Genomic DNA, 16,764 nt, shown 5'->3' with positions numbered 1-16,764 from the left:
CTGTCTATGAAGATGTATTGTTTGAAAATATGTTCACACACAGATTTAAGCCACTTGGTCCAAGTTTTGTATTTATAAATAATCCCCACAGAACAACACAACCAACCCATTCAAAATGAGGTGTGACAGGATGACAGAACAAAGGCAAATCACACATTCTGTAAGTTATTTCTGATTAATTTTAATTTGTTTATATCCATACACTAAAGACGGGTTTTCATAGTGAGCAAAACTTTCTTGCTTAAAACTTTGAGCCAGTTACCATTCACATATTTTAAATAATTTCTTTGCCGCAGTTGGCGGGTTTTCAAGGACGTGGTTAAAACAAGAGTTTTCTCTCTCCCAGACCACCTGCTTCTCTGTTTGAAGCTGGAGTGAAGCCATAGGATGGGATTTTCAAAAGCACTCAGTGTTGGCCTAACTGTGCTCCCTGTTGAAGTCAGGTAATGCTCCCATTGTCTTCAGTAGGAGCAGAGTGAAGTCACTGCTCAGCGCTTTTGAAAAATCTCACCCCTAATGCTGAATGTTGCACATTAGCATCATAGCCTCATGTCTCTCTGTGAGGTCATAAACATGGGCTGATGGACCAGTTCTGCCCTCAGTTATGCCCGGAGAACCTCACTGTAGGCAGAATTTGGCCCAGTGGAGTTACATGGGGGTGTCACTGAGGGCAGAGCATGGCCCTATGACTTCAGAGTACAATGACTCAAATGGCTGTGAGAAAGCAAAATCCCTATTGCAAAATCAATCCTTGGCAATAGGGAAAACATGGAAAGTTGTTAGCACTTTTTGAATAACTTTTCATTTCACATACTTTTACCTTAGTACGCTTAATGCTCCTTTAAAAAAAAAAACAGTTTGAAAATATAAATACACAGTTGCATTTTAACACTCGTTTTTAAAAAAGGAATTTAAATTACATAATTATTCTCTCCAAGTAATACGCTACTCAGAGGGAGTTAGAGAAACAGCCAGAAATTGACATGATTCTTCAGTTTAGTCTGATGAGATCAGCACTGACAATAACTGTATCTCACCATCAAATGCAGAACCCTTTTCCTCACACAGTTTCACTGAGGTTCTTCCACGCCTTCCAACACTGGCAGCTATGCCCGGGCACTAACATAGCATTGTACAGCATCATAACTGTTCAGAGCCTTGGCCAACACCACACTAGGAAGTGGCTATCAAGATGTCCCTTGGAGCAATGTGGTATAACATCATCACTTAACAATTCCACACATGGACAGTTTCTAATCACGACATCAGTTTGTGACCCAGGCTCATATCACCTGGTTGCTGCCAACAACTGACTGCTACAAGCTACCGCACTATGGCTTCCAATTCCATTAAAAATGCATTAAGTCCTGTCATTGCAGTCCACCAAATGTTTTCTCAAGTACAGCCTCATAAAGAGGGAGACCTGCATTGTCACAACAAAACAAGCTCGTCCCATTTTAAAAGCAATTACCATTATCATTTCACTTGCTTTTTAAGCATATTTTTTTAAAAAAGAGAGAGAAAGAAAGAGACCCAAATTCCTTTGCAAGAACACATTGTTTCTGGGAACCATCATGCTAATAATGAACAAAAGAGCTACTGTACACAAGAAGGCTGTAGGTGACATTCAAGATCTAAATGATTATTCTTTTCTTTACTCTGACAACTTCCAGGTTACTAATTGTTTTCTAAGCATTTTAGGCTCCGTGAAGCTGGCATGATGGGGAAATGCTATTGTTTACCCTTTCACACTTGACAAAAGCAATTCCCACGTGAAAGACAAGTTTGGCCGTGGGACACAGTCCCAATACCTAAAGGAGGAAACAGTCTGGTGAGTTCCCAAGCGCAAGGAGTTGTCATGTTGTCACCCTCTATTTTAGAAGCACAGCCACTTTGTTCCTTTGCCGTGGCTATTTTGGTCACTATGGCTTGTTTTGTTATGGCTTATGTAAATCCTATATAAATGATCAGTCATAAATGAAACCAAAATTATAAAAGCTACATATTGTAAAAAAATAAAATTATCAGATCTATTAAAAATAGTAACTTCTTCCTAATACTGAATTTATAATACACAGAAACACCTCGTAGTGAAATCATGTAAAAAGGAAATGCTTAAAAGGAAGTTTAGATTACCCTTAATTCTCCTTCAGTAGTTTGGCCATTTCTTAATCCCCATAATAAATCCTATTGTCATCTGCATACCAAAAGGAAGGGATTTTTTTAATGGCCTTAATTTTAAATTTAAATTTGGAAGAATGTATTAAACATTTCACTGTGATGGCTTTAGCCTTGTCAATGGAATGAGTGTAGCACTTCTACTTTAATGAGATAATTATAACATTACAAGGTCTTTTATCCTCATGCCAGCCACAGGACTCTTGCTGATGTCCACAGGTCTTTTTTGGTAGTGCAATAATTAACTTTAAAACTGACCAACACAGCAACGGGAAATCGACCTGGATTTATTTGGAGAAACAGGGTTCATCTCTGTCAGTTTTTAAAAATGATAAGATAGGTCTGTGCATTATATCAACATTTTTATTTCTTTCCTGCATCCACAGGGCCTTCCTCGAGAAGATACTTCATAAGATTAATGTACTTAGCATAGAAAATTATTTCAAATAAATAAGCATTAGAACTTGCTCAGCAGGTAATATTTATAAATCCACCAAAATCCGATTGAAATAAAAATGTATAGTCCAGTCAATCTCAATGCTCATTCCACACTTCAAAATTAACTTATTAAATGTCCATTGTTGACCAAAACCAGCAGTTTATAAAGTTAATCAGTTTATGCAGCTTTGACTTTCGAAGAGGCCGATACCAAAGTGGAAGATAAAACTGGTCCAAAGTTTTCATTATCACTCAGTAGGAGGCAGCAACGGACACAACAACACAACATACACAATGCAGTACAGGGGATCTTCCAAACCCCAACTTCCACCAGCTTTGCCAAAGCAGAACACACCCGTCTGAACTGGACTGGAAGCCCATGTGTTATGCTTTTGTTTCGCTACTCCTCCTATGTCCATACCCATTTTTGGAGGTGCACCACCTCAGAGCCTGAAAGGTAGCAACTGTAATAAAAATCAAGATGATATGAGACAACTGTGACTTTTTAATGAGTCCTTTAATGTTTTACATTGTTTTGTGTTGTACAATCATTCCTTGTGCTTTTAAATTTGAGGATCCGAGAGTAAACAGCCTTTTTGTTGCAGTGCTCACCTCTAATTGTAACGTCTTTCTTTTGAAGCACTTCTTCCCCCGAGTATATGTTCCTTGCTCTGCAGGCATAGGTCCCTGAGTGTTCCAGGGAAACATTTTTGATGGTGAGAATGAGGGTAGTGGAGTATTCCTTAATGATGTGCTTTTTTGCTTTTGTTTGATTATTAACTGTCCTCGGCAAAATCCAAGCAATGTCTTTGTACAGGAATTTGTTGACTGAACAGGACAATATCAGGTTCTCTCCTTCAATGGGCATTTTTTCCAAATTAATATGAAATCCATTTGGCACATCTGTCAAAAATCAAGAACATTTTTAGTTTATAGGAAAATCATTGGTCAAAATTAAAATTATTTCTATTTTCCTGTTAGCCTGAAGATCCTTCAGCTAATATTTTCAATGGCTTCCTGCTAAAGTCTCTAGCCTTTCTTCCTACACCCTGGACTGCCTCTCATCTTGTACGCAGTGTAGTTATAGCTGTGTCGGTCCCAGGATATTAGAGAGACAAGGTGGGTGAGGTAATATCTTTTATTGGACCAACTTCTGTTGGTGAGAGAGACAAGCTTTTGAGCCACAAAGAAGAGCTCTGTGTGGCCCCAAAGCTTGTCTCTCTCACCGAGGTCCAATAAAAGATATTACCTCACCCACCCTACCTCTGTTCTTTTCACTTGACTCAACAAAGAGAGCACTCTCCACTTGTAATGGATACATGAGGGTTGCTCTTCAGCTGGTGTAAATTGGCATCTCTCAGTTGACTTCACTGGAGCTAAGCGATTTGCCCTAGCTGAGGATCTGGCCTGTCATGTTAAGACAATCTGAAGTAGAGTACAAAGAGCAGAAAGTATTGAAAGAGGGCACACTAAGATCAGGGAGAGAAATATCTGGTTTCAGCTAGAGCTAGTTCAATAGTTTAAAAAGTGTGAACATATTGGGCAATAGAAGTGCACAAGGCAATTCACAACATTTTATTATAGCGATTGCTTGTTATTCATGAGTATTCAGACAACTGGTGGATATTTATTAAAGCTCTTGCAAATCCTGAAGATTTAATGACTATTTGAATTAATGATTATTTTTCTGGGAATTCACACCAGAAGTAAGCTATTTCAGTTACCCAAGCAGAGACCAGAAACAATACCATGTGACCTAGGTGACCAACTACAGAGCTAATATTTGATCATAAACAGCCCATAGGATGAAAATTATTCATCCAAACTATTAGCTGAACACTTGCAAAAAGTGAGTCGATTCAAAGAAAATCAGGATCAGCTCATCAACAATTTGCTAAGCATAAATGTTGCAAAATTTGTAACTAATATGATTCATAATGGGTAGTTTGACCAGCTGTTACTTCAGCCAACAACAGATCAAAATAGATTTGTGGTTCATCACCAGAAAATTGGAGCCTCCTTTGCCTGGAAACTGCTGGCTACCCCATGCCTGGTTACACTCCATTACGCAGCCTTTTGAGGCTTGAGCTTGCTCCATGGAAGCCAATGTGAATTATGCCATTGGCTTCAGTGAAAGTAGAAGGCTCCTGGTGAAAATCAAGTTAAAATTGCTGTTCCAAAATGGAACCTCTCTTGGTTTCATTTAAAATTATTTTCCCTTTCTTGTTTAATTGCAACTGACTTATACAACTTGATGTCAAAAGGTGGCAGGTTTCACTTGTTCTCTAATTGTTAATTTCCACAGCATTTGTCTGTGAACTTCACTTGAAATAATAGAAACAGGGATTGTATCTGGTATTATTATTCCTTAGCACTCCAGTCTGTTCTGTTAGAACATGGAATTACTGTACTTCGTGCTTTCATACACTTGTCTTATCTGTCAGAAACATGTACTCCTCTTGACCAAGATTTACATTTAACACTGTACTTCCCTATATTCATTTTGGATGGATCCATTCGGTTAGCTATTGGGTAAATGAGCTCGTATCAAATCCCAGACCCAAACTCCCTCCAATTTTGGAAGTGCTCAGAAACCAGAGAGGGACCTACAATTTGTGGTTTGAATCCACCTTTATTGTTGCAATGAGAAGGAAATGTGGATTCTCCATTCCGTTGATACAGAAATGTCAAAGATGAGTTGAACGGAAACTGCTAAATCAAAGATATTGGATATGGGCACACTTCTCTTATAATGCACTTGGTAGTCTGGCCTTTTTTCACCTCTCTCACACACAGAGACATTGGGGAAACTTTACATTTAAGGGATGAGAGTGAAAAATAAGAGCTATTGGGCCATATTTGGTGCTGACGAGCAACTGCTGCAACTTCTTTGCTTTACCCAGGATTACAAGAGACCAGATTTTGATCTCAGCAAAACCAATGTAAATCAAGAGCTCTTGAGAGCCAAACTTGCCCTTGAGGTAACTGGTTTGTTTTAAGTATCAGAGGGGTAGCCGTGTTAGTCTGGATCTGTAAAAAGCAACAAAGAGTCCTGTGGCACGTTATAGACTACCAGATGTATTGGAGCATAAGCTTTTGTCTGACAAAGTGGGTATTCACCCACAAAAGCTTATGCTCCAATATATCTGTTAGTCTATAAGGTGCCACAGGACTCTTTGTTGGTTTGTTTTAAAACATTAGGCCATAATCAGACCTGCAGTAAGGAGGTGCAGCAACTTCCCTGGGCCCAACTCTTGCCTAAGACATACTATCTGGCTTGCTTGAGTTACAGCACCACCTTAGACCAGCTCTGAATTTGTCCCAGTGTGTCAAGAAATAGCAAAGTATCCATCTGAAATTCTTTTAATTTTTTTGCTATGAAAATGTCAGTGCTCAGTAAAGGCTAGGAAACGCCAAGCAAAACTCTTACGACAAAATCAAGGAGGACCGTGAGACTCAGCGGGAGATGACCTATTTTTAACATGAAAGGATAATATGCCCTCAGAATAACATAGCTATAACTACTTTTATGGTGTCACATTTGGGACATTTCCTAGATGTCACCAGTGAAGAAAAACACTAAAAAAAAACCAAGTCTGAGGACAAAAGCAAAATGCACTAGATTCCAGTCAAATAATTTGTTTAAAGACTCCAAATTCCTAATATCTGACACCTAGCACCAAATCTAATAGCCTGAGGCGAGCTAAGTAACATGGCTGGAATAATGTAAAAGAGTTTTATTTACTTTAGTGATTTGAAGCTTCCTGTGGAAATAGCTCCCAGGTTTCCTGATGGAAGATTTTGTTTATCTTTGCCAAGCACCATCAGGAATCTCAAAATAAAACGCGTCTAGTGACATTGGGAAACCAGGGAGATAAGGCAGAGCCGTTCCTGTCTCACCCTCAGTAATTGCAAACACGCCCATGGGTCTGCTGTGTGCCAGCAAAACATCCCCAAAAGTAGGGGAAGGGACAGGTTGGGGGGGAGGGGCCTAGCGCAGTGTAATTTGGCACACAGGAATTACTCTCAAGACTGCCCCAATATCAATGAGCAGGAAGTCTTTCAGGAGGGAACATTCCATATTTTCTCTGCATAAGATATGTGCTTATGGTTATTTGATGGACTAAGGCAACGATGCACATTTAAAAACACATTGAAACAAAGCCTAAAAGTGACCCGGCTCTTGACTGGCCATAGGAAGGAAAAGCTATTCAAGGGCATATCAGATTCACTTCTTGGAGATCCCAAATCACACTCCCCTCAAGGGAGGGGTGTAAAGTTGCACCCTCATAAATCTCCCAAAAATACAGATGAGAATTAAACTCAGAAATACCAGGGGCTCTACAATAATAAACATGAGGGTTTGACCCCACGTGATCATCTCCAGCCCCTTACCAGTGCTCTCTTGCTCATCCTGCCAGGAGCAGCCCCAGAGATGCTGGAACAATTTTTAGAGGGGGGTGCTGAGAGCCATTGAACCAAACTGTAAACCCTGTATATAATGGAAACCACTTCAAGCCAGGGGGTGCGATAGCACCCCTAGTTCCATCCCCCTAATTCCAGCCCTAACCTCTGCTAACTTTCCAGATGCTATTTCAGCCACTGACAGAGAGGAGCATGTCACATAAAGAAACTGCCCCCCTCCCCAAAAAAATTCTTCCCATTGCTCTAGCACAGGCTTTCTTGCCACCTAAAAGACAAGGATTGAACCACACAGTAATTCAAAATAAGGGCCATATCGGAGAGGGAGGTATTGTCTGCTTAGACTGTGCTTGGGCTCTTCCCCATGTTCATTGTCCTTTCTGACCTCCCTTGCTGTGGCGGGCAGCTTCTGACTCTAAAAGCCTTCATGTTCTCCTTCTCTGGATATTTTCATGTCTCACTTTCAGTCTTTGTGTAAGTCAGAGCCAAGTGAGAACAGCCTCCCAGCCCAACCCACAAAAAACAAACAAACCTCCGGCAGTCACCCTAGCCCTGAAGTATCTGTTTGGAATACATTAGAAGGAAATCCTTTTTGATGTCCTGTCTGTCTGTTCACACCCATCAGCATTTTTTTGGATTGTCATTTTTTCCCCAAGTGCGCTTTTCAACAAACACCAAAAAAAATGTCTCTCAATTGACTTGAAGTATAAAATGCTACTTGACTAGAACAATGGTCTCAGCCTGAAAGAGCATAATTGCTAGAGTAATGTGTGAATCCAAATGAATATTTTTGGTCTTTCAAATTAGATGCGCTGTAAGCCGGGGAGAGAAGAAGAAGCCTGACTTAGTTTTTAAATGTGCAAACAGCAGATAGCAACAATCCGAGTTTAATTAAAGCAATCAGATGTCAGTAGACAAACAGGAGTTTATAGGTCACACAGCTCAAGTCTCAAGACACACTAGGAGTCCAAAGGACAAATAAAACATTTTTAAAAACTGATTTAAAAGCTGAGTTTATATCAGTCTCACTACCCCACATAAAAAGGGTGCTACCAGTGAAACCATGTACAGTTTCCAGACAACAGTAAACCAACCACTCCAATATCCCATTTCTGAATGGATGCCAATACCAAAGCCTTCAGGGGAAAGTCATAGCTATCCACCCTCTCTGCCATTATACATTCTACCATGTAAAGTATGGTATCATGCAGCAGGTTAGGGTCCATTCAATATCTAAATAATTTGGATAATGGCATAGAGAGTACACTTATAAAGTTTGAGGACAATACCAAGCTGGGAGGGGTTGCAAGCACTTTGGAGGAAACTGGAGAAATGGTCTGAAATAAATAGGATGAAATTCAATAAGGAGAAATACAAAGGACTACACTTAAGAAGGAATAATCAGTTGCAAAAATACAAAATAGGAAATGACTGCCTAGGAAGGAGTACTGCAAAAAGGGATCTGGGGATTATAGTGGAGTCAACAATGTAATACTGTTGCAAAAAAAAAAAAAAAAAAAAAGTGAACACCATCCTGGGATGTATTAGCAGGAGTGTTGTAAACAAGACATGAAAAGTAATTCTTCCACTCTACTCAGCACTGATGAATCTCAACTGAAGTACTGTGTCCACTTCGGGAAAAGATGCGGACAAACTGGAGAAAGTCAGAGGAGACCAACAAAAACAATTAAAGGTCTAGAAAACATGACCTACAAAGAAAGACTGAAAAAATGGGTTTAGTCTGGAGAAGTGAAGACTGAGGAGGGACATGATAATAGTCTTCAAGTACATAAAAGGTTGTTATAAAAAGGAGGGTGAGGACAGGACAAGAAGTAAATTGCATCAAGGGAGATTTAGGTTAGATATTAGGAAAAACTTTCTATCTGTCAGGGTAGTTAAGCACTGGACAAATTACGTAGGGAGGTTATGGACTCTCCGTCATTGAAGGTTTTTAAGAGCAAGTTAGACAAACACCTGTCAGGGATGGTCTAGATAATACTTAGTCCTGCCTCCGTGCAGGGGACTGGACTGGATGGCTTATTGAGGTCTCTTCCAGTCCTACATTTCTATGATTCTATGATTTTTCTGCGCCCAGCTAAGAATCAATTCATATCCTGAAATATAACAATGTATGCCGTCATGCTCTAGTATCAGACAGTTAGGTGGGAGAGCATCTGAAAACTTTAAACAGGCAGGTATTATGGCACCAAAAGACCTTCTTCACTTGGCTTCAGGGTCTTACACAGAGCATTAGGTTCCTAAAGAGAGAGGGCTAGAGCACACAACTCAATGTCTTGCGCATTAAAAGAGCAAGTACCCAGTACACTGACTGATGATTAGAATGTTCCTATTCGCTGCCCTAAGTTGTATGTAAAGTCTCTATGTGACATATGTACAGGCAATACCACAGACAGATTAGCGAGCCAATTTGTGGGAAACCACAGTCTCATTGTTTGAGTAAAGGTTTTAGCTTTCAAGGAAATGTACACAATTTAATGCTTGAAAGCAAACAAAAAACTATGATTCTAGAACTCTTAGTCAGCAAATACTCCTGCCATATCTATGAATAGAACAAGTAAATATTTTCCTTTTTCATATTTTACAAATAACCTTGCCGTGTGTCACTTATCTATGTTTACATTTCAATGCCTAGTTCTGGTGTTTTATTACTGAACTTCTATATTTACAGACAACCAACAGTTCCTAAATGTGGGAGAGTATTATTAGAGCTGGTCAGAACATTTCAAAAAGTGTAAAATTTAATCCAAAAAACGGGGAGGGGAGGCATTGTACCAGCGTTATTTTCGTTAAAGTTAATCAGAATGACAAGCAACAGATCAACAACAAACCAGATTACAAAATTAGAGCAAGAACAACAACAAAACATGCTTAATTGAAAATGTATCCTCTTTTCACTGTGAGGTTATGGCAGGTTTCTCATTTTTAGTATTTTTAATATTAAAGATAGATTGGCCTATGGTTTCTAAAATATCTCCTATTAAATGATTATGTCTCATTTTCTTTTGCCAGGATCTTTTTCAAGACTATACCGGACCATTAATGTAAGCCTAGCATCCCGTGAGTCCACACTTGGTAAATGCATCGTGCCACAGCCAACACAAAACCTTCAACCAGAAGGTGGCTCCATTGCAGTGTGACCTTCCTACATGATGGTTGATAAATTCTGTACTGGCTATTGCGAGTGAATTCCCATTTATTTCCTTAGCTCTTGAAGGCCCACCATTTACTCCTTACAGTCCTGTTCCTGCAAAGACTTATGCACATGCTTGACTTTACGCCATTGAAGTCACTAGAATTACTCACGTACATAGATAAACACATGTGTAAGTCTTTGCCGGATATGGGCCTATATTATACAATGGTATCTTCCACAGAAGGGGGTAGTAGAAGGCATTGGGTCCTATCATCTGTGTACAGAATACTCATTGGTGTCAATGGGAGATACACCTGCAAAAAGATGGTCAAATGCAATCCACCGGCCCTGGTCCTGCAACGTGTTCCTGAGGTAGACAGATCCGTATGCCTGTGCTGAATCACATTGACTTCAATGGGGCTCTGGGCAGGCACAGAGTTCTGCTTGCAGGGTACCTGTTGCATGCTCAGGGCGATAGTTGGCAGAAGCTGATACATAGTGTGAGCACACCTGATGCTGCCTGATAGGGGTTTCACAAATTATAAAGTAACATTACACATGTGCCGACTGCAAGCCATCAAACACTAGAAAAAAGTCATAGCAAGAGACCATTATTTTCATGTGCAATTTGCATCTTCATTAGAGAGCTGATAATAGATCATTGTTATTCATCACCCTGTACTGCTAATCCCCTTTTTAGCAGCCAAGTCCCAGCAGTCCTGTTGAAACCCACCACAGAGGCAGTGAAAAATATTACATTAGTTAAATCTGCCTCCATTACAGTAATTATCACACCTAGGAGAAGTGTAAACCACATGACATCCTAACAAATGCGACATTCTGACCAGGGCGGGTGTTTAGTTACTGAATGGATTGTACCTTACCTGTTACATAAAAGCTAATGTTTCTTTCAACATTTCCTACTTTATTGGAAGCCACGCAGCTGTAGATTCCGGAAGATTTCGCTTCGGCTACAGCCAGAATGCTAGCAGTCTGTGAAAGCAAGAAGAGTTTTAGCTCGCATTAGATTAAGTTGTTTGAACCCTTTTTTTTAAAAGTTCCTATTGACATTAATATGATTCAGTTGCTCCATTCATTCAGTGGTGATTAGTAGGAGGTGTCACCATGTCAGGCTCTGGTAACGATGGAAAAATAACAGGAAACTAGCTGCCCAGGAGACCACTCCATTATCAGAGTCACTACAACCCAAATCTTTGAATGTGCCTTTCAGGTTGATTTATCTCATGCTGCTGATGTAATAATGACAGGTTATAAAACATGAGGTGTGGCATAGTATGTTCTACCCTAGGAGGCTGCCCGTGGGTCAGTCAGTCAACAAAGGGAGTAGGTGAGGAACGCCTTAGTTGTTTGGATAACACTGGGAAAATGGAGCTCCATTTCATAACAGATGAGTTTGTGGCATCTTTCATTCTTTCTTGTAACTGCTACATGAATGAGGGCAGGGGCAGGACCTCTTTCTTTTTCACATTTTTTTCCTTTTGGATTTCAGTTTTAATACAGTTAATATAGTAGCAGTCAAAACTCTGCTTTGATGATCTATGCCTCTACTCCGCTATTATGATCACACCATCTTAGAAGGCCTAGCATACTGAATGTTTTCCTGAGGTGATATAATTTGTATGAGCAGATAGCTGAAGGGCATGGCACAGTAACATCTAACATTGCTTCAGAGAAAAACGTTACACTGATGCCTACACGAGGGAATGCCATAGAGTGGGAGGAAGGATGGTCTAGTGCTTAGGGCATTGGTCTAGGCCATGGGAGACCTGGATTCAAGTCTCTGTTCCACCACAGACCTTCTGTATGACCTGGGGCAAATCTCTTAGCCTCTGGGTTTCAGTTCCCCATCTGTAAAACAGGGCTAACAGTACTTCCCTGCCTCACAGGGGGACTGTGAGGATAAATACATTAAAGATTGAGAGGTGTTAAGTCACCATGTTAGTAGGGGCTCTCGAAGTACCTAAGATAGAGATTTTGGGGAAGGGGATTCTCTGAATAATTCTAGGTGATATTCTTAATTTCTGTTATTTATTATTATTAATTAATATGAAATATGGTGGTATCCAAAAAGAGTGTGGGCATGGTGCTGTACACACACACACACACACACACACACATATGTATCTATCTATCTATATAATATATATGAAGGCTCAAAATCTAAAAGGAAAAACAGACAATGGGTAGGGAAAATAGGTACAATGGTCGTGGCTGATCAAATCCTGATAATTCAGTTTAGCTCCCCAGTTGTGCGTCAACCCAGCCATTCTTAGTTTATTTTGCACAGGCATCATGGTAGAAGTAGGTTTTGAGGAGAAATTTTAATGCAGACAGAGCAATGGGACTGCAGAGTGGTTCAGGAAGGGCATTCATTCATTTTTTCATGCCACCTCGAAGGGAATGGCATGGATAAAAGCATGGCGATGGTTGTAAGAAAAGCAGATAAAGGGGTGTTGAGTGGCATTACTGGTAGAGTTGTGTGATAGGCAGCAATGAGAAAAGATACATCTGTGTCGATTGACGTTTGAGTTTTTTTAATCTATTTTCATAAACCTTCAAAAATAATTTTAGTGCAGTTAATATTTTCTTCTGTTCATTTTGTCCGTAACTAGAGTTCATGGGTCAAGATCAACAAGATTGCTCCTTACTGAGGCACAGTGACCTTCTGCAGCTCCTCACTAAGTGCTGGTCAAACATGGTAAAACCAGTGTTTATGAACTGTGATGATTTAGGGGTCTGTTTGTTCAGCTTATGAATTCTGGTTGATGTTATGAAGTGGTTATTATGAAATTGTGTCAGGGAATGCCTCTGTGACTTGGGAATCCTCCATTTGCTGACAGGGCCTGTAGTATGTCTGACAGACCAGGGACAATTGTCAGTCATTAAACTTTCATAGTCGTGTATTCAGGTGAAAACACTTTGGGAGAGTGGGTTGGCTGAAGCTGGGAGAAGCTAGCTCCTCCAACATGTCTGCAGGGCGGGGAAGCAGAAAACCCCAGCAACAGAACCAAAAAACCAGGTGTTCGTAGGGGGCCATAAAAACTCAAGGGACTCAGAGACACATAGGAAGCTTTGGGCATGCTTTTGTAGTTGGGGGGCGGGCAGGCAGAGGGATCCTGTTTAACTGTGGGACCAGTCAAGGTCAGAGGCAGCTAAGTTACGTAGACAGAGATGAACGACTTGATTTTGAGGCGAAGCCATGAGCTGCAGGAGAAGGATCCTGAACATCACAGAGGACTCTCCCCAAGACCAAAGAACTCTCTAGAGAAGACAGGAAACTGAGGCAGGGTAATGCATACAGATGTGTTTGTTATTTTGCCTAGATCTGTGTATCTTTCATGCTAAGTCAGAGTAATCATGTTTGGAAGTCTGACTGTGTCTCTCTGTAGGCTTGCACTGTCACGTGCTCCTGAAGAGTGAAGCTGTAAACCCAGAGCACCCACAAGGTGGAGTTCTGGGTGTGGGTGTGTTTAAGCTATGGGGGAGCCTGAGGAGTCAGGACAGGTCCCAGGAGCTGAGCAATTGGTTCACTGAGTCTCAGCTCTCAGAAGGGGAGCTAGACAGAGGATCTGACCCCAAGTGTGTGCCCAGAGACCTCAGCCAGGAGCAGTGTCTGGACTCTGCTCACTCTCAAGAGGCTTAAAGCACATGGGGCCCACTTCAGTCTGGTCAGTGCTGGGCTTGTGCCAGGGCTTGGCAGTTCATAGCCCCGACACCTCTGGGCTTGCTGAATCAGTTATGAATGTAAAAAAATTGCTTGAGCCCCGGTACCTCTTTCAGTACAAATTAAGAACCAAGTCTAGTGAGTGTCCAGCCAGGGGGAATTCTAGCAGGGTTACAGGTCTGTGACATGAACATAAATTCACACTCTGCACTAGTAAATTATAGAGTTACAGATAACTGAGGCCAGGTGGGGCATCTATGATCCTCTAGTCCAGGGGTCGGCAACGTTCGGCACGCGGCTCGCCAGGGTAAGCACCCTAGCGGGCCGGGCCAGTTTATTTACCTGCTGACACGGCAGGTTCGGCCGATCGCGGCCCCCACTCGCCGCGGTTCACCGTCCCGGGCCAATGGGGGTGGCGGGAAGCCGCGGCCAGCACATCCCTTGGCCTGTGCCGCTTCCCACCGCCCCCATTGGCCCGGGACGGCGAACCGCGGCGAGTGGGGGCCGCGATCGGCCGAACCTGCCGCGTCAGCAGGTAAATAAACTGGCCCGGCCCGCTAGGGTGCTTACCCTGGCGTGCCGCGTGTCGAACGTTGCCGACCCCTGCTCTAGTCCATCCTCCGGGATAGCATGGGCCGTGGAGGGGGGAATTATTTGTGCCTGAACTAGATCATCCGTTTCAAAAAGACATCCAATCTTGATTTAAAGACTAGAAGTGGTGGTAAATGTACCTCTTCTCTGGGTAAGCCATTCCAATGGTCAATTGTCTTCACTGTTAAAAAGTTACATCTTATTTCCAATTATATTTTTTCTAACTTGGCCTTTCAGCCATTTTCCTGATAGATGAAAGGGCCCAATAATATCAGATATCTTCTCTCTGCATAGGTACTTACAGACTGTGATCAAGTTGCCTCTTAAATTTCCTTTAGATAAGTTAAATCGGTTGAGCTCTTTAAGTCTCTCATAATAGGGTATGTTTTCCAGCCCTTGAATTCTTTTTGTGGCTCCCCTTTGAACCCTCTCCAATTTTTAAATGTGTAGACATCAGAGCTTGGAGCAGAATTCCAGCAGTGGGCTCACCAAGGCTGCATCGCTTGATATTACTTCACACCCATTTTGCATAGATGTAAACAACTACACAAAGTACCTGGCAGGGGAGAAGCAGGCCTTGGTCTCTGACTCTACTGGTATCTGATATTTATTTTATTAGACTGAAGCCCATAATGTATTATTCCTGAGCCTGAGGCCTACATGGTAAATACTCCTTCTGCAATTCCCCCAGTTTGTGGGAATTAATTTTATCATCCAATACTTTGTTTGACACAATCAGGTCTCAGTTTTAAAAGGGAAATTTCCTCTAAAGCATAAATTTTCTCATTCCATCAGATTTAGATATATTAATTATCCCTGGACAGAGGCCTGTTCACTCCTTTAGATTTGTATATAGTATTGCCTTAGGTACTTGTACTGTATAGGAATAAGACGTTATCCCTTTAATAATCTGTGAGTCTTCTAATGGTGCACACTGTGCTCTGTGTTGTGAAAGCTGTCTGAAAACACTCAGAGAAGCAGTGTGTATGTAGCTAGTTCTGGTTTGTGTATATTGAGTAAATAGGCTTCCTGGGGACCTATCTGAGGTGTGTGTTTTCTTCATAGTGTTGCGTAAAGAGAGTATTTGATATTGGCCTCATGTCATCTAACTCCTTCAGCATCTGACATTCTCTGCGACATGAAGAGGTTTAGAAATTGGCCGGAGCAGAAGAGGACAACACGCAGCAGTCGGATGCCACAGCTAGCTATGACAGGGTAAAGGCTGGTATCTGCTAGCTTCCAAGCAGACATTTCCACCAACATTTTTCTTGTATCAAACCAACCAAGGCCAACTGAAGTATTACGTTCTAAGAAAGAAGGAACATTTCCAAGTCAGAGGCTGGGGAGATTATTCACATATTGCTGCTGCCATCACTAACAGCTGAGAGAAGAGGAGATGCTGAAAGCTGGAAGAGGAGAAGGCTGAAATGGTGGGTGGCCATATCCGAGGCTGATGGGGAGGAGGATCAGGAGGGCAGGCACACTGATTGAGAGAGGTGACGAAATCTTTGTAGGCAGGAGGAAGCACAGGTTGATTCCTCCCCACGTGCTGGCGGTGGACGAGGAGTTTCTACATTAAAGTCCCATTTTGCGTAAGAGCCTGCACAAAGGACTCACACTGTTGAAATGGGTGGCAGAGAAGCCAGAGGGAAATGGTTGGCATTTTGACAATTTTCCTGGGGAAGATACCTCCCTGCCTCCTAAAAGGTCTTTACATGCACCTCCGCTGAGGGGGAGACCTTACTGTAGGAGACCCTTGTTGAAATACTGGAGCACATCACTGTTGTTTTAATTGTGCCAATGATGTTACATACTTAGTATGCTTCACCTATTGGCAGGAGGTATCCATGTGAAACATCTGGACAACAGGCTTCGCCTTCAGAACAAACATTATTTTCAATATAAGAAACACCTACTGAAATATCTCCGAATTGAATAACAGGACGTGGACTAAAGTTATGGGGAACCTTTTTCTCCTAAGTTCATGCTTTCAAGGCCGGTGAGTTTGTTGCTCATTAAGCAGAGCTGTATCTTCAGCAGCACTACAAGCAGAACACATTATCCCCTGGAAAGAGCAGTGGCAGGAGCAGCCCTAACCATTTTGCTGGCCAGGGCAGAAAACATTTTCAGTGCCGCTCCTCCTCACGAGTGGTGAGTCAGTGCCTCCTGAAAGAAGGTACCCGAGAATAACCGCCTTACTCGCCCACCCCTAGAACTGGCCCTGCATCCAGCTGATTCCAAAGAAGCTGTAGTACAAGCAATGAAGTACTCCTGGCTGCACTCATAAGGCCTTCAT

General features: G+C 41.7%; 1 protein-coding gene across 1 annotated transcript in view; it reads right to left on the bottom strand.

Moving 5' to 3' along the window:
• Window positions 1-16,764, bottom strand: part of FLT1 (fms related receptor tyrosine kinase 1) — a 145,856-nt gene that overhangs the window by 51,654 nt on the left and 77,438 nt on the right. Inside the window, exons 12-13 of the mRNA XM_065397601.1 lie at window positions 11,077-11,185; window positions 3,229-3,519 (exon numbers count right to left, since the gene is read on the bottom strand). Coding sequence (XP_065253673.1) covers window positions 3,229-3,519; window positions 11,077-11,185 — 400 coding nt within the window. The remainder of the gene's footprint in view (window positions 1-3,228; window positions 3,520-11,076; window positions 11,186-16,764) is intronic.

This window comes from Emys orbicularis, chromosome 1 (assembly GCF_028017835.1).
Source record: "Emys orbicularis isolate rEmyOrb1 chromosome 1, rEmyOrb1.hap1, whole genome shotgun sequence".
Lineage (NCBI taxonomy): Eukaryota > Metazoa > Chordata > Testudines > Emydidae > Emys > Emys orbicularis.
Note: the sequence above shows the minus strand (reverse complement) of the source record. Positions and strands in the feature narration are given on the sequence as shown.